General features: G+C 34.7%; 1 protein-coding gene across 2 annotated transcripts in view; it reads left to right on the top strand.

Moving 5' to 3' along the window:
• The window catches only part of LOC150095716 (kinesin-like protein KIF18A), a 207,048-nt gene that overhangs the window by 68,298 nt on the left and 119,666 nt on the right, over positions 1-19,084 (top strand). For both annotated transcript variants that reach the window (XM_090410247.1, XM_090410246.1), the window contains 2 exons: positions 1,882-2,082; positions 17,194-17,294. In XM_090410247.1, the coding sequence (XP_090266373.1) occupies positions 1,882-2,082; positions 17,194-17,294 (302 nt within the window). The remainder of the gene's footprint in view (positions 1-1,881; positions 2,083-17,193; positions 17,295-19,084) is intronic.

Genomic DNA, 19,084 nt, shown 5'->3' with positions numbered 1-19,084 from the left:
CTTTCAACAATAACATAGTCAATGAGACTTTTCTTATTCCTTGCCTCTTCTCTCCATGTGAATTTGTGCACATTTTTATGTTGGAACATGGTGTTAGTAATAACCAGTCCATGTCCTGAGCAGAAATCCAACAGATATTTGCCATTATTATTAGCTTTGCTCTTTTCTCCAAATTTTCCCAGAATATTTTTGTATGTCTCACAATCATTTCCTACTCTGCTATTTATATCCCCAACAAGGACCAACTTTTCCTGTTTCATTGTGTCAGTTGCTTTTTCTAAAGCCTCAAAAAATTCCTCCACTTCTACCTTAATAGAACCTTCTATGGGACCATAGGCACAAATAAGTCTCATTGTCCAGTTCCCCATTCTCATATTTGTCCACATTACTCTTCTTGAGACTGACTGCCATTCAAGAAGATTAGCCTCGTATTTTGTGCTGAATACTATGGCTACCCCTTCTTTTCCTTGATTGTCATTGCCTGAATATAACATTTTGTATTTATTGCTCAGAAAGATCTCACCAGTTTTTGTCTTTTTTTGTTTCAATCACCCCTATTATGTTGATCTGGTACTTATCTAATTCTTCAGCTAGCTCCCTTTCTTTGCCATTCAGGCTTCTTATGTTGATAGTACGATCTTTAACTCTGGTGATGTTGAGTTGGAGTTTGTTTTCAGATTTGATCCAGTAGCTGACTTTTCGCTGTTCACCCTAGTTCCCTGGCGAAAACAACGGGGGCCTTGTTTAACCGGGCGATGCCCCAGCTGGCATGAAATTTTGTCATGTTGTACCATCATTTTTTATTTTGTTGAACCAATAAGAATACAATTTGGTCGGCTAAATCCCAAATTGCCAGCCCATCCTCATTCGTTCAGTATCCAAGTAGATACCCAACAGGGTGCACCACGAGAAGGTGAGGATTGGACATTAGGTGAGAAGCCTTGGTCGGTTCTCTGCATTCCTTTAAAGGCTATGTGGAGGTCTCCTCTCAGTTATACAGCTTTGACCCTTATGCACCCCTAAGATCTGATAATGTTGGAGTCTTTACAAGTAACAGGCTGATTTTTAGGAAAATTGTAGATAGGAAGTTAGTAATGATGTAAATTTTTCATGTAGTACTATCATATCCTGTTCATGGCAAGAATTTGATAATGATGATAGTATAAAGCTAGTTATCTTGTGTTATTTGTTGCTAGTTTGTGGGAGTGTTAATATTTGAACTATCATTTTTTGAACAATAATAAAATTGCATCACCTTTTCTTCAATACATTTCAGTTATTCCACGAGATTCATTTCAGTTATTCCACGAGATTCATTTCAGTTTCCTAGCAGATAGTTTTATATATCAGTGACAAGATAACACTTCATTTGTGCTCACAAATAGCATTAATGTGATTTAGATTTAGCAAGCTGTTATGCATAGGATTAATATAAAAGGAAAATTTCAGTGACTGTGAATGAGAGTAAGGGCCATGTCAGTACCAGTTCGGTATTGACATTGTCCTTTGGTTGGAATGACAGTTTGAATCCCATCTAGGACACTAATAGCTGTTTTTAGGACTTTTAAAATAAAGATGAGTTATCTTATTCCACATGAGGATTGGTAGATTTTTCATCCCTCAAAACAGAAAAACTAGCCAGCAGAATACAATTTACAGACACGGAGACTGCAGATAGGATTAACTGCCCTATCATAAACAGCAAGTACTTTCTAAGAAGCCAAGTTACTTGACTATGAGGCCATTAATATGAAAGGGAAGATGGGATGTGAATGACTAGAGTTTTTATGGGTGTATGTCAGATTACATTATTATAATTTTATCACATATACAAAAACCCAATTTTGGCCTATAAACTATGCATTTTTCTTTTATTTGTAGGTATATGTAAGGCAGCAGGATCGATTCTCAGGTCTGACATCTGATGTCCATGTTGCTAAAATGAGCCTTATTGATTTAGCAGGTTCAGAAAAAGCATCTGTTGTAACCTCTGGTCATGCAGCACGTCGCAGAGAAGGTGCTAACATCAATAAATCACTTCTGGCATTAGGAAATTGTATCAATTCTCTAACTGATAAAAAGGTACTTTATTACTGTCTTCTTTAGAAAGAGGCATCTGTTGTCATATATTTGTTGATTGAGATATGTACTATTTCAGTGGAATATTGAGAAATGTGATAATAGAAAGATATCATGCTGCTTCTGGTCTTAGCAGTAAACAATAACTGTTGACTTGGGCAATCTGTATGTCATTATTGAAATGTTTCAGCATTACATGCAGCATATTATTGTGTTTTAGAAAATGTTTAAGCACTTTTAATCTATGTGCAGATAATCCATCTTATCTATCTTATATGCAGATAATAACTCTTCTTTGGCTGTAATAAGATTAAAGGTACCAAATTTTAATAAAATTTGTTATTTTTGATCTTCACAAAATTTTGTCAAGGCATTTCAGTTTACATCAGACAATTTGCAGGACCAAAATGACACAGTATTTTAAAAAGAATATAAAGTAATGTGGACAGAATTTAATCAAATTTTGGTATGCCTAAAGCAATTCTACAGACCACTAAGTTATTTAATTTTTTTAAATGTATGTGGGTATTGTTGTGTCCCTTTTGAATTTTTATTCTATCTAACAATTTCCGCTTATCTATGTTCTGCTATTATCTATGCACGAGATATCACCAAAAAATTTACTAATACTTAAGTTATTTCTCCCCTTAGTACCCCTAATATTTGTATTATACTGCGCCTTTTGGGATATTTAGTTTGAGATATTATATACAAAAACAAGGAGAAAGAACTAAAATATGTCTGAAAGTGAAACTATGTTGCAGTCGTGACACTTTATCTAGTTTCTTAACACATTAATTTCCCGAGTGATTAGGTTCGTCATTTTTCAAGTTGTGCATTGGACAGCAATTTCAGACAACTTTTATCATTGGACAAAAGGTTTATTAAATTCCTTAACATGGTACAATTCAAATTTTAGTTATTACTCAATTCAATGCTATACTAAATATTTACAAACTGACATTAGCTTATCATAAATAATTAAGCTATGATCCTATAATGGGTATTACGATCATGCCGCCATACACATTCAACACATAACTTCATATGACATGGACATATAAGATTAATTCATGCTATTTAACTATCCAAACTTAAGTAGCTTAACTAAACCATTTACTGCACTAACACATAACTATGACATTTAAACTTTCTTATACAATATAATAGACATGCAAAATTCTCAGGACACTTAATTACTCATATAACATTAACACTAGCCAGCTTACTTTCAATATATTCTGTCAGATACTAAAGTCCTAGTATTGTTTTCTTGGTCACTTCAACAGTTCAGTATTAGAATAATGATAACTAATACAGACGAATCTTAGTTAACACGAGATATAATTTACAGTACCTTTCTTTCCTGAGTTTTCCATATGGGCCTCTATCTTTTTCTGATTGAAGTATCCTGGTATAACCTCTCCGATAATCTGCTTCTCCTATGTTCCCTTTTGAATTGAACTATGCCTACGCGGTCTTTACCTTTCGTTATTCAGGACACACTTTGAATCCTCTAAATAACGGCTGTGCAACTCGCGATGTGGATATCGATTTCTTTACAGCTTTCCCTTTTTCGTGGTTGTCACTGAAGTTGAAACACAAAGAATATGATTTCTTTTCCTCGACTATATGGCATTCTTCGCTTCTTATATAGGAAATATGGAACCGAAATTCCGCTCACTTTTGTTTCCGTGTTGTGACGACAGAGATATAACTCCAATCTCGCCACTCAGGAAAGCACCGTGAAACCCATACGAAGGAGCTCGCGAAGAACTCTCCTGGAACAGAACCAAAAGCCAAAAAGGTCTAAAAGCCTAAAAGTCCCATGGGGGGGGGGTTCAACCCTTTTTACTTGCTCTCCTAACGGCACCCTCTTTAACTTCTTTTCTCTGCCCCCTACTTCACCGACCAATTAGGGTGGCGTTTTTCTGTCAAATGTCCTTTGGTCGGCTAGCCTGTAACGATGTCTTAATCCGGGAATCGGCCCTGAGCGATAGTCTGTTGTTTTTCTTTTGCTAGCCTCTAACTTAATCCCCTTTCCAAAATTTCTCTATGAACTTACTTAATATTTTAATCTCTAGCCTCTCACATACCATCTCTTATGACTAATCCTTTTCTGTCTTATTTAGTTAAATTTTCTCTTTTATATCATATTACAACATTAATATATTCTTTATTTTTGTTAGTTAGTTCAACAAACACCTTTATATTTTATTGGCTGCAAGAATATTTCTTTTTCTTTTAATTAATTCATCTATTATCTTTTATGCAGGGTTTTTAATTTATTTATTCTTCATGTTACACCATGATAGCTGAGAATTCTACATTCTTAAGATATCAGGTGTAACAGTATTACCAACATTTACAACATATACATATTATATTTACATACAATGTTTACATTTACATATACATAAACATTTACAAATACATATGGAAACATAATTAAGTTGGAAGTAAACGATTAAAAGTATATCATCACTGAACAAAGTTTTAATTTTTATTAAACAATAAAGGTATCAGTTTCCGATTTGTTGTGGGCAAATGAATGGGGTTGTATCAGTGCCATCCTGCTGATATCCCCCATTCATCTGCTTAAAGTAACTTTTATATTTTATATGTTATCCCCATTCCTCTGCCCACACTCATTAAGCTCACCCCACAACATTTTTAGCGTCGTTGGTACCATGGGCAAATGAATGGGGAATATCAGTGCCGTCCAGCTGTGACCTTCATTTATCTGCCCACAACGACGTTTATCTTTAATCCCCATTCATCAACCCACAACAACTTTTATATTTTATATGTTGTCCCCATTTCCTCAACAACTTTTATGTTCACGCATGCTCTGATTCGACTTGCAACATGTAAACCGTTATATTCGCTAAGTGCATTGTGAGATGAAGGAAAAATGTTGTTCTTATCTTACTCCATTCATCATACTACTGAATACGAACTTGAAATCCATGGATTCCATCATGGATGACATCCCTTGTCCTGTCCAAACCATCCCTTGCATATACCCAAAAATTTCACTCAGAACACCCCAAAGCCATTAATGCCCCCCCCCCCCCCCCATCCATCCATCCACACACACTCACTCACTCACTCACTCACTCTTCCGGTCGAATCACCTTATTTTCCTGAGGAGTTTTCCATGACCAGCAAAAAAATTTAAGACATCCTGTTATGTGAGGTCATTCCCGATATCTGTAAACAGTCCGACCCACGATGTCAGTTGCTAAGTGTTATCCACGTGTTCGGGCTCATTTTCCCGCCAGCGACTATATGCCATATATACTGTACGCGTGTGATTTCTAATCATGTTATGATGGTGGTTTTAATTATATCCATCCTGTTTTATCCACAGGCACAACATTGGTCATCGTAAATCTGGTAGATTCATTAATCATGTGGTGGTTTTATTTATATCCATCCTGTGTTCTATATGTATTCGTGACATTGTGATTATGTTTCTGTACAATCCATGACTGTATGGATGTTGTCTGCATGCGACGGATTTGGTGTGCTTGGCCGCATATTCCCGCAAGTGACCATACGAGATACGGAACTTCGCTAAATGGGACCCAGGCAGTTATCCTCTTCGGCAGTAGAGTTGAGCCTCACCATGATGTCATTTTGCATAACTTTGGTTTCATCCCCGATTTTGTCAGATTTTGGAAATGGATTAATTCCAAAACCAGTAACGAGAATAATTGGAAACTGTAGTCCAAATAAATAATATGATATAATTATGTTACTACTTACTTTTAATGAGATGGTTCAGCTTCTCGGCCTCTGTAGAGTTGCTGGATATCTGGCTCAATATTGGTCAACTTCAGTCGAAGATCAGCACACACACTAAGACAATTTCTGTATTTTGTTTTTATTTGGTGGAGCAATGAAAATCCTTTCTCAGAAAGATATGTTGTAGAAAACTGCATGACTATTTTCAGTGCTTCTTCAGATAATTTGAGAAATTCACTTCTCACTGAAGGCAAGATCCAAATTTGAGCCAAGATCACAGAATTGCATTTTAAGCCCACTGTCACTTGAAAGCTCAATTAACTGTTCTTTTTTTCAATAACAAAAGTCGTTCTTATGATTGCAAGCCTGAAATGGATCGCGAACCCACAGAAATTTCTTATAAAATTATTCGGAAAATAAGTTTCAAAATTCCGTTTCAGATATATGAGGTGGTCACAAACACTTTCCAGAAACTCAGAATCAACACAAATATCATTTTCAACTAAAAAGATTCCAATTTTGGAAAAGGTACAAACTGTCTGTCTTTTACATAATTAATTCATGAAATCAGTTTTTTTCTCGAATGCCTTTATTCTATCGTAGGCATCAAGAACAGTTAAAGAATTTCCGTGAATGGAGAGATTTAGTTTATTTAATTTCGAAAAAATGTCTGAAAGATAGGATAGTGTTGATAACCATGCTTCATGCCTTAATTGAAATAACCTTGTTGGTACTTTGCCCCTGGAAAGCCAGTGAATTTCAGAATGAAACAAAAGTTGTATATATTCACTGCCCATTTCACCACAGAGTACTGAAAATAACCTGTTATTTAATGGATGTTTGTTTAATGTTATTTAATGTAATAAAATTAACTAGCTTTACAGCATTGTATAGCACAGTTTTAAATTCTGGTGGCATTTCTTTGGAGGCTACCGCTTCCCTATGTATGAAACAATGTACCCAATTCGTATCGGAGCTACTTCCTTGACCATAGAAACAACCCAACTATGCCTGCCTGTAAGCGCATAAGCTCCATCCGAACATAAGTCTATACATTTTTCCCACTAGATCCCTTGGTGTATTATGTAATTATTGAGAGTGTGAAATATTTCTTCTCCAGTTGTTCGGGATGGCAAAGTTTTGCAAAACAGAATATCATCATGAATGTTATCATGCGCATATCTTATGTAGCATATTAACTGCACATCAGTAGTGTAGTCTATTTATAACACATAATAAGGGCTCTTCTTAACTCTTTCTATTAACTGAGATTCTATGTCACCTGCCATATCATTAATTCTGTGACCGACAGTGTCATTTGAAAGAGGAATCAAATCAACATCATTTAGTAACCCGTTGCCAAGTTTTTACCACATCTTTTATAGCTGGAAGCAGCAAATTTTCCCTCGATACAATGAGGTTTCCCTGTTTTTGCTATGTGCAAACTTAAGAGATAGGATGCTTCCAGTGCCTTGCTATTAATGTAGCTCATGGCCGAAACTATATCTTTCCCATGATTTAATGTCCCTAAGCGTCACTGAAAAAATTCAATTGGCTTATTTTTCACATCACAATGTTTAGTTTCTAAATGTCGTCGGAGTTTCCAGGTTTCATGCATTCGTTCGCCAACACTTCATAACACAAAACACGAGATTTCTGTTCACTTTCATCTCCACACCATGTAAACTCGAATTCCAAATATGAACTGTTATATTTCCTACTGTATTTTTTCTTTGAACTGCTTGTTATTTCTACTTTAATAGTATCAGATTTACTTGCCATTACAACATGTGTATCACAATTAGGGTTAGCATCACCTGTTTCATTTGCTCTACTTTTCAAAGTCCTAGTTCTAAGCCACTTTTCCATTATTAAAAACGTTTCCGAAAAATATAAATATATTAATACTGGGATTAACTCATGACACACTTTGTCCAAGTATCATTTAGCACTTCTGAAGGTATACTGAGCCTTGGTTGAAGGAGGAAAACCTTCAGTAATAAAAATCAATAAACAACAAGCAATTGGTTGAAATGTGGATAACACATGTTCACTTCAAATCTGACAAAACAGCAAGGGAAGGTGGAAGCAATAAAACTATACTATTGTTCGCTTCATCCCTCTTATTATTCATTCTACTGCTACAAATTTTTATAGTGCCAGAATGTCCAGTAATAAAAGAGGGTGAAGTGAACAACAATATAGTTTTATTGCTTCTACCTTTGAACATTCTGATGCTATTTGTTGTTTTTTATGTCTCCATTTGATTTCAATAATTTTTACTTATTTAATTTTAGTTTGTTTGGATAATTAAAACAAATGTATTTATTTAATTAATTTAAGTGTCTGCCTGCAGACCACAGGTTGAGAAACACTGTCCTGAACTGTTACTTAATTTTGAATCATATGCAGGACAAAACCAGACAACATTTTGATTTACAGTCTAAAGTGTTTTATTTCATCTCAATTTTTGTTTCTTTTAGTAGTTTGGTAGACAAAATTAGGTAAAATACATTGATTGGATATAATATTACAGTTGCAAATAATAATAAACTCTGTGCTAAATGAGCTAGAAATGATTCAGTTTCTGTGATAATGTCATCATTATTATACAAGAATTGATATTGTGAAAAATATGTTGTCTGGATTATTTCTATACTTTAATGCTTTCTGTAAATACATATATAAAATGCTTATTTTGTTTGGCTTATAAAAAAAAAATAATTTATTCGATTCTTTAAAAAAAATGAATTTATTGGTAATATATTTTATAACTTTCCCAAAGCTATTGTTTTTATACTGAGTTACCACCCATAGGTAAAACACCATTTCTGTTACAACCAATATATTATTTCCAGAAATATACTTTTATCATAAAATTACATGAGTTTTTTTGGCTGGTTTATTTGTTTTGTAGAATGAAAAATTGGAGATTCAGAGAGGAAAAATGTTGCCACCTTGATATAATACCAGGCTAACTACCTTTTAGCTGAAAAATTCCCCATATAAATATGCCTTTCATACTCTGAAGGGTAAACTACGTCAGCCTAGTGGTTTTGCCTGCAAGAGTCAACGGTGTTGTAGCAAGAGGTGGAAGATAGGTGCATGGTCTGGGGATAGGGTTCAAGATTTGCTGCCAAAAATGAAAAAAAAAATTTCATTAACCATCCTAATCTTAACAATAATGGTGGCATAAAAATCCAAAGAATTTGGATGGCACACATTCAGGCTGCTTAGTCCCTTCAAGTTTTCCAGCAAATCCTGACTTTAGGACGAAGCAATTATTTCAGCTTTTATTGGCCACCAACCATTCTGTTTTGTTTTAATTTATACGTTTACTTATATGAGTAATTATGTGTGAACATGTTGCTCTAGTTTAATTTATTTTTTGTAATCAAATAGATAATAATAATAGGACTCTAGCATTTATGTAGTAAGGTTTTTTTTCCACCAGAGGTCGGCCAGTAGTTTTAACAGCTGACCAAATCAATGGTCAACTGTTAAATTGTAGTTTATTGATGTAGATTGTAGTGCAGCTTGTTTTTTGTATATATATATGTATACTCCAGATGTGATTTCCTACTTCAAAGGTGAAGTGCGAAACGAGTAATTATTTTGCTTTAATATTAAACTGAAGTTTTACACTAACATGGTAATTGTTTCAATAATTTTTATAATGACTTCTGATTGTCGTGTAACTATCAAGTAAAGGATTCTCTCCACAACATTTCAATTTTAAGTGGCATGCTTTTCTTTTGCAATCAAGGTTACTCAGTAACTGAAGAACTTCCTGTTGGAAAAATCTTGGTTTTTATCGTTGTCTCTACTGTTATTAATTACTTTAATTAATTCTTGTTCGGCTGTGCCTTTGTAAAATCTACGTTTTCTCGTTTGAAACTTATCTTCTTAACTTTCATTACACTTCTGACTTATCGTCAGTTACGTCCCCTCTATCTTGTGGCCGCAATTAGTAAGGATCACATGTGCAAGATGTCAAGAACAAAGAAAGTGCCTCAGGCTGGAGCCAATCTCTTTGTCTAATTTACTGGTGTTTATTTGTTATTCAGCTGCGCCACCAAAATTCTAGGATAATAGTATCTTCCTCTGAAGAATAGAACTCCCAGTATGACACACAGCTCCTTTCTTACCTACTTATTTCTATGCCAAATTACAAATATTTCTTACTCTGCAGTCATGGCAATATCTACTTTAAGACACATAGGTTCTATTTTATGAATAGTGCATTGGACTTAGAAATCAGGCAAGTTATTTTGATAAGAAAACAATTTATTCATCACTAAGAAGCAATTAAACAAATGACACAAATTATCTGACTTAAATCTAATATGTACGTTATATCTAACAACTCAATATAAGTTACATGATCAATTTTCACAATCATCTGAATCTCAGCAGAACTACTTGTCTAGAATCTTATCCCCCTTTCTTAACCTTACATATAATCTGATCATCAACATATATAACTTCAGCCTTAAGTAATGACTACAACTATAAAATACAATTAGGTTCACAATACAATTCAGCTAGGCTTTTTCTTACATAGAGTAAATTAAGTCAATTGTTAGCACAAGGCCTAAAGTCCTGTAACTCTAATTTTAAAACAGTTCCATCAATACAAACCACTGTCACGATCTAAGTTTCTTTCTGACACAAATAATGGAAAGTTCTTACTATTCATGAAGTCTGGTCCTCTATAGCTGCTTATCTCTTCTTGTTTCCCGTTAGACTTCGTTACTGCACCTGAACATCCTTTACGTAATTGCAAGACTTCTTTCCTACTATTGGCGGACAATTTAATTCCTACGGCTTGGAAGTTCGGCATCTGGTTCCTCCTAATACGACATGCCTTAGTTGCATTGTTCTTCTGGTCTTTGCTTCGTGAATGTAGGTCTCCGAGTAGGATAGCGATTCATCACCCACGATTCTTTTGAAGTTCAGCTGCCGTTAATGATCATCGTACTTTCTTCCAAACTCCTCAGCTTACATTGACCTTGTAACCGTCATGAGTCCGAACTCTCTTGTCAGAACTCCACGTGACTTTGTAACTTCACGCTGACCCACGAACGGGAACTGCACACTGGATCAACTCGAACTCCAAGAAAAAGGCCCCCTCTCGATGCAGCAACCCTCTATTTATCCGACTCCAATGACCTTGGGTTCGCTTACGTCATAGTCCTCTGGGTATTTGGATATTCTGCACCCGCCACCATTTTCGGTCGTTGCATACAGGCGGGAAACCCCCATGCAATGTTGACCTTCATGTTGGTAGTGGCCTCAGGTCATAATTTAATACTATAATCCGTCTGGAATTTTAGTTGACTAGAAGTTTCCTTAGACACAATTTAACTTACACTTATTTTCCATTGTTCTTATACAAAATCTTTTGAGATTACATTGTTCAATAAAAAAATTTATTTCTAATTTAATTAACATCAAAATTTTCTATTAAAACACAAGTATTTTTAGTGGAATTTAGCATACTAGTAAAATCGGTATATAAGGTGCTTTAATATAAAATTCCTTTTACACGATTTTACACTGTAACTGTAAGTAATGTCCTCTGTGTGGATTACTTTACTGTTTTCTGTCATTGATGTAATATAAGAGTCATTGAACATCTTATGGGCTCTTGGAAATGAGTTCAGATTTTCACAGCAGAAGACCATTTGTGTTCATTTTTGCCATAGGCATGGTCTTCATCCTACTCAGAACTCAGACTTGGACAAATTTCAATCCCATTTGCACCAGCAGCCAAGTTCTTGGTGCTCATATTCAAGAAGAAATTTACTATTCTCTCTCTCTCACATGCACCAGTTTTGAAGTGCCATAAAGCCACAAACATCCACTGCACCCTATCCTCCACCTCTTGTAGTGCTGAAAGATGCTCTTTGCTTCAGTTATACATGGCATTGATTAGATCCCAACTTGATTGGGTCTCATGTTCACTTCTAAAAAGAGAAACATGCGATGGCTAGATCCCATTCACCATCAAGCCATAAGAATTGCAACTGGAGCATTTTGAACTTAACCAGTCCCTAGTTTGCATATAAAGGCAAATGAACCACTTTTTGTCACTTTGACATCAAAAGCTTTCTCTACTATGCACCATGAAAATAAAATCCCTGTCAGACTATTCCACATGACCAACTGTATTTTGCCTACTGTGGGTAAAATCTGTACACAATCCATCAGACTGCTATATGGCCTTTTGGCTTGTGAATAAAAGCTCTCTTACAAGCTCTAGGTATTGGAATGGACAACATAGTACAAATGCCACTAAATGCACTACTGCTGTGGCATTCATATATATATATATATATATATACCACCATACAGCTTTTCTTTTTGCAGGCTACTCAGATTTTCCACCACTCCTGTTGTCTACTAGCAGCTCTCTCAAGCTTATAGAATCAAATTGTGCCTCTTTATTTATGCTGACAGATCTTCTGTCTTCCCAGACAGCATATCTGTCCAGATCTCACTAGAATGTAACAGCTTTACTGCTGACCTGTATGCAATAGAGTTTGCATTAAAATACCTCTGTTGGATTCTTAGCCACATTAGGATTAAGGGAAACAAGACACTGCAGGTACTTCAGCTAGTTCAGCCTATTTCTCAAGCTTCTACCATCTGCCTGCACCTTACACTGATTACAGGCAGATCATAAGACAGAAACTTTTATATAAGTGGCAGTCATCATGGAATGGTTAGGCCAATAACAAGATCAAATCAAGTAATTAAATTGTGACTGCTAGTCTTTGCTGGGTCTGTAAAGAGGAAGTTGTTCTTGCTTAGCTTGACATAGGTCATAGTAATCTCATACACTCTTTCCTATTGTGGGGCTGATGCCATGTCTCTGTATGAGTGAGTTCTACAGTACAGTATCAAATATGACTAACCATCAGTCATATTTTAACCGAGTTCCCTCATTTCATCAGAGAGAGTGCAGTCAGTCTGAGCCATATACACTAAGTAGATTTTATCAGACTCACCTAGTGTCCATGTCATGTTTAATTTTTCACAGAAAATTAATACTGTTAGATTGTTTACATTATTTTTATTTATATAAAAAATTTTTGTACATAGATTTTTAATGTCCAGTTGTTTTCATCTGTTTCACAAACTTTTTCACACTTTTTTCATACCTTTTTTTACACTTGTTTTTATATCTTCCCCCCACACCTACTTCCTTATACATTCATATCTATACCCATTTACACTTCTGTTTATTTATGAACTTATTTTTACCTTGTATACTGCTTTGATCTTGACTGGTGTAGTATGACCATAGTTCTTGCACCATAAAACCCTAAAACAAACAAACAAACAAAATGTAGTTCTGTCTTATTTAACACGAGAGAGATCACAGCTTCTCATCACCCTTTGATAAGTCACATCTTCATGATTAGATCTTCTCTTTGGTCTTGCACCTCTTTCTCTTATGATAAGCACTTTATATCTCTCTTTTCTTCTTCCAAAAACTAGGCTTTTTCTGCTCACTAAGAAAATATTACCATTTCTCCACTTTCCCTTAAGTCTGTAAAACTAAGGAACTGTTGTCAAAATCCATCCATTGTCTGGCTTCAAACTTACAAAACTACCTTCTTGTTGTTACTTCTTGTTGTTTGGAACAGTCTTCATCACCTGGTTTTTCTCATGAAGTAAAATCTCCAATTCTTCAAAGAACATGAGGTTTCTTTTTAACCATTTGTCCCCACATACCATACTAATATGCTTCTGGCTTAGCAGTCTGTTGTGTATATATGTGTGTGTGGTTAATACACACACAGATGAACTTAATTCCTCAAAATGGCTATTTGGATGACATGGAGTTTTTTCTGACTTCATACACCTAGAACTTTTCCCATTTGAAGAGCACAGTTTGCTCTGACCATGAACTGTTGGAAGCTGATGCATTAGATCTTTCAAGAATGTAAGATGGTATCAGACATTCTATGAAATTTACTAGGTAGTGTGTAGTCTCATATAAGAAACTACCTTATATATCACAGTTGACCCTCACTATATCAGACTCACAGGAACCGAAGAAATAAATTGTAACAATCTGTGTGTCAAAGCTTGAGTGCTGGGAGAAACTCATATTAAAGGCTTAATGGAGTGAAACAGCACTAAAAAAGAATTAAAAATATTACTTAATTCTTCCAATATTTCATTTGTCACTGAGGCATTGTCAGGGATTATAATATGAGACTTGCAACACACAAAGTCAACACAAAACTAAGTGAAACACATGGACAAAAGACTAGAGTCCTAACTAGTGGGCCCCTCTGTGGGCATCTATTGGCTACCTAGGATGTAAACTGGGATCTCAAATTATTAATGTTTTTCATATTTTAGGAAATTTAATGCAACCATATTTATTTAAATTAGGATGATTTCTGAAAGCAACTTCAGATTCCAAAAATAGTCTTTTCTCTTCTAAATTTACTGTGATGGAGCATGGTGGTCTTTTTCGAATTGGTTCTATGAGCTGTATTCAAAGCCTTGTCTGAAAGGCCCAATTGACCATACTCATGACTTCAGATGTATTTTTTTGTGTTCTTCCATGTAGATATTGGCTGATCTTTCTGTCCATAGTAAACGACTAGCAGGAACATGACAATTTATATACTCCAGGCATGGAGCTGATCTTTAGTAGAGTGTATAAGGGTTGCAAGCTTTCGGTGGGGCTTGCCATGCTTCTATTGTATTTCTTTAAGACTGGTTATTTTTTCTGAAGTACCTCAGACATAGGGATGAAGATAACATTACTAAAATCTTTCTGTAGTAGATGTTACAGGTTCCCCTTGCTATAAATTAGCATACTCCCCCCCCCCATTGATCATACTGCTTCTTGTATAAAGACCTATCCATTTTAAAACTTCTATTAAGAATTTAACATTAAATAATACTGATGTGTTTTGGTTAGCTTTGATATCACCTCATTGTTCACCAGTATTCTCTTATCACTTCTTATGACATCTTATCACTTATACAGAAAGTTTTCCCTCCTGATATTACATCTGTCTTCCTTTTCTATCCATTCTGGATATTTTTTGTGGAAGCACAAAATTTATAAACAGATAGACGACACCTCTATGGGTTTCCCCTCTCCTTGCCAATTTTTTTATGGAATATTTTGAAAAACAAGCTCTTGACTCAGCACCTCTCAAACCTTCTATCTGGTTAAAATGTGGTTGATGTGTTCTCCATTTGGCCTCATGGCCCAGACATATTAGACTCTTTCCTCTCTCTCACTTCACCCTAGAATCCAGTTTACCATGGAAAAAGAAACTAATAATAATTTAGCCTTTCTTTAGACACCTTGTAACACTCCTGACCAGTGGTAATCTGATCTGTCCTTTACAGGAAGCCCGCTCACACAGGCAGATACATTTACAACCCCCCCTTTCTCTCAACAATATGGTATTATTAAAATACTAACCAATATAGCCTATAACTTTTGTTCCAGTGAGCCCTATCTTACAGCAGAACTAATGATGGCTACATTTCCAGTATCAAAAAAATAATTAATCCTTATCCAAATCCTTTACTTTCTCTTTAGAAAGATTTTAGTAATGCTATCATCGTCATCATCTGCTATGTCAGAGGTACTTTAGAAAAAATAGCCAGAGTCTTAAAGAAATATAATCTCTGTACAGCTTTCAAGCCCAAAAGCTTGCTACCCGTAAATGTTCTACTAAAGAATAGCTCCCTCCTCTCTCTCTCTCTCTCTGTGCCTGGGGTATATAAAGTATCCTGTTCCTGCAAGTTGGCCTACTATGGACAAATAGGAGGATCAGCCAATATCTGCAGTCATGACTATGGTCAATGGACCTTTCAGACAGTGCTTTATATACTTCTCATAGAATCAATTGGAAAAAAAAACCACCATGCTCCATCACAGTAAATTTAGAAGAGAAAGACTATTTTTGGAATCTGAAGCTGCTTTCAGAAATTAGCCTAATTTAAATAAATATGGTTGCATTAAATTTCCCAAAATATGAGAAACACCGATAATTCGAGATCCCAGTTTATATCCTAGGCTGCCAATAGGTGCTGACAGAGGACATCCCACCTAGTTAGGATGTTAGTCTTTTGTCCACGTTTCGCTTAGTTTTGTGTTGCCTTTGTATGTGTGTTATAAGTCTCATGTATAATTCATGAAGATGTCTCTGTGACTGGAACAAAATATTGGGAGAATTAAGTAATATTTTTAATCCTTTCTCAATTCTGTTTTACTACATTAAGCCTCTAACATGAATTTGTACAGTGAAGTTTACTATAGCAAATTTCTTGCAATTGATAAGTTTGTGATAGTTTAATGCAGTAAATAAGTTGTAAGTTTTACTATATTGTATTTACTCGAATATAACTCGTACTTTTTTTCCCAAAATTAAAGTTAAAAAATCATGGTGTGAGATAAATGCTCAGATTTTCGGAACTAGAAAAAATTAAATTGACATTTATAATTAAATTCTCAGTATTCAATAAATTGCTCACATTATTTATAAAATGAATGCATTTAAATTTTAATTATCAACATTATTTATGTGATCGACCACTCACCTTCATGTGATATATTTGAATCTTTAGCAACAATGCTTCTGTAATTAAATTAAAACAAACAGTATCATTGTATTGCTTGTCCTTTTATCATTTTGGAATCATAAGATCACCATGATTTAAAAAAAAAAACTGAAAATGGGTATGAATTACCAAGGATATTCTGTTCGCTATCACTACTTTTAAAAAAGGCAACAACAAAGGCAAGATGATGATTGTTTAATTGAATTGCTTATTCTCTTCAACCCAACTCCAAAATATCTGAAACTGCCATAACAATATTCACTATCTATTTCTTAAAGTTTTAAACTTTTTTTGTGTGCTAGGTATATGCGAAACGTTTTCATTTCTTTTTTTGTAAAGTAAAATCAGGAATGCGAGATATACGCAAGAGTGAGTTATATTCAAGTAAATATGGTAATAGCAGTTGCAGAGATGAAGCTGACTATAACAGCTTTTTGTCAGCTCTTCTAAATTTTTCTATTTTTTATTTGGTTTGCTCATATTTTTAGCTTCTATAAAAGTCCTACTGTGTCAGTCTATTTCCATATTTTTTTAAAAATTTTCTTTGCATTGTTGATTCAAATGCATTTTTATCAAAGGTATCAACTGTGAAAGCCAGTTGAGTTTGTAATGTCATATTATTTGAATTGTGGGTTACTTCAGTTAAATTTAAAGTCTCAATCTGAAAATGTAAAACATTGCATCTCTTATTTGTAAACACACAGTCCTATATTTCTGGATATTACAAACAAAAAATTTTTCTTTTATTTTTAGAATTCTGGACAGCATATTCCATATCGTAACAGCAAACTCACAAGAATTCTAAAAGATAGCCTTGGTGGCAACTGTTATACAATAATGATTGCTGCAGTTAGGTAAGATCACCATTTACTATAAAATATCACATTGTTGTGATGTTGTGATAACAATGTAACTGGTATGGTCACTTAAACAGAATGAGAGAGAGGGGGGGGGGGGTAAAAAAGGAAGTTTAGCTAGACAGGTGTTTGAAGTCACCAGGATGGCATGGGAAAAAAAAGATCCAGAGGAAGACCAAGATTTAGTTGTGATGCAGTTGTATAGAAAAAATTTGTAAGATTGATAATATTGAAGTCTAGACAAATGAGAGCTTTGGAAGAAAATTGCTGATAGGAAGCTAGTATCGTATATTTAATCATTTGAATCCTGGAGAGTATACATCAGGAATTAAGTTGGTGGTGTTTTTTCTGTAATTTGTTATGAATGACAAAGGGATGGTGGGAGTATACAACAGAATATTATGTCTAACATAATCAAGACTCATTAACAGCTTTCTGTCAGCAAGTTTCTTTCAAACTGTTCAGTTATTTGTTAGGTTTGTAATATGATAACTGCTCCTATTTCCACAGTAGCAAACAAATTAATCTGAACAAGCTGAATTTTCGTCAAGTTTTTGGTTTTGGTTTGGTTTTAGTTTGCTATATTGGTTGAGCTGCATGTTTTAACAGTCTCTACAATGTGTATTAATAGTGTTGTGTGTTTATAATAGTGTAAACAAGTTTACATTCGTAGTGTTTTATTCATTTTGTGTAGCTATAAAATGGATACATCTCCAAGTAAGTGTTCAAAAATATGTACTCTTTCTCAGCACACATCCATAACTTAAAGAAAAATTGCCAACGAGTATGGTGTTGGTTTGGGTACTGTTAATGTGATTTTAAAGAGGTTTAGGGAGGCAGGTACCTTTTTCTCCTGACAAAAAAGAAAAACTACACTTACTCAAGATTGTTTACTAGTCAGGAAAAGCAAAATGAATCCAAGATTGTCTGCTGTAGACTAAATTGACAATTGGTAACTAGTGGGATTAATGTTTCTAACATGACTGTCTATCAAAGATTGTTGGAAGCAGGAAGGACAGCACACAGACTAAAAAAAAACTGTCGATGAAAGCTCTGCAGAAAAAGATGCTCCAGTGGGAAAAAGTGTACAAAGATTGAACTGTTGAGAAGTGGTGGAAGAAGGTCACATTCTCAGATGAGAGCCATTTCTTTGTCCAAGGAGAGTGAGTACCTATGTTCACAAATCAGCAGCTGAGAAGACTTATTCAACAAGGCTCCTAAACACCCAGCTAAAAAGACGTTCTGGGGGTTGTTTTACCATGTGTTCACGTCATCATGTGTTCATCTGTTGACAGTATGATGTAAAGTTACCAATACATAAAAAAATATTGGAGAAAAGAGTAGTCCCACATATCTAGAATGACAAACTCATTTTCCAAACAGGATCTTGCAAAAAAAAAAAAAAACTGAAAGAGTTCATCAAAAATCACAACATCCAATTGCTTCGGTGGCCAGGTAACTATCCCAATAGAACATTTGTTGGCCATAATGAAAAAAGACTTGGAAAATTAAATTGTGACACAAAGAATAACTTAATTCTGAGAATCCATTATAAAAGTATGAAGTATGGTTTTGAGATGTAGAAATAAGAAAAATGTGTTCCATGTTAGTAGAGTCCATACCTAAGTGATACCTAAGTGAATTAACGAAATCGTAAGGAACAAAGGAGCACATATAAATTATTAGGTAAAGTTGGAGTTTAATTTTTGAACTTATTTACTTGCAAAATTAGCTAAACAAAAGTCATGGGAGGACTTTGGCAAGAACATAGAAAATAAATATCAAGA

This window comes from Typopeltis vanoorti, chromosome 20 (genome assembly GCF_054136105.1).
Source record: "Typopeltis vanoorti isolate ZY-2024b chromosome 20, IOZ_Tvanoo_1.0, whole genome shotgun sequence".
In the NCBI taxonomy this organism is placed as follows: Eukaryota; Metazoa; Arthropoda; class Arachnida; order Uropygi; family Thelyphonidae; genus Typopeltis; species Typopeltis vanoorti.
This window is presented reverse-complemented; position numbering and strand designations above follow the sequence as displayed.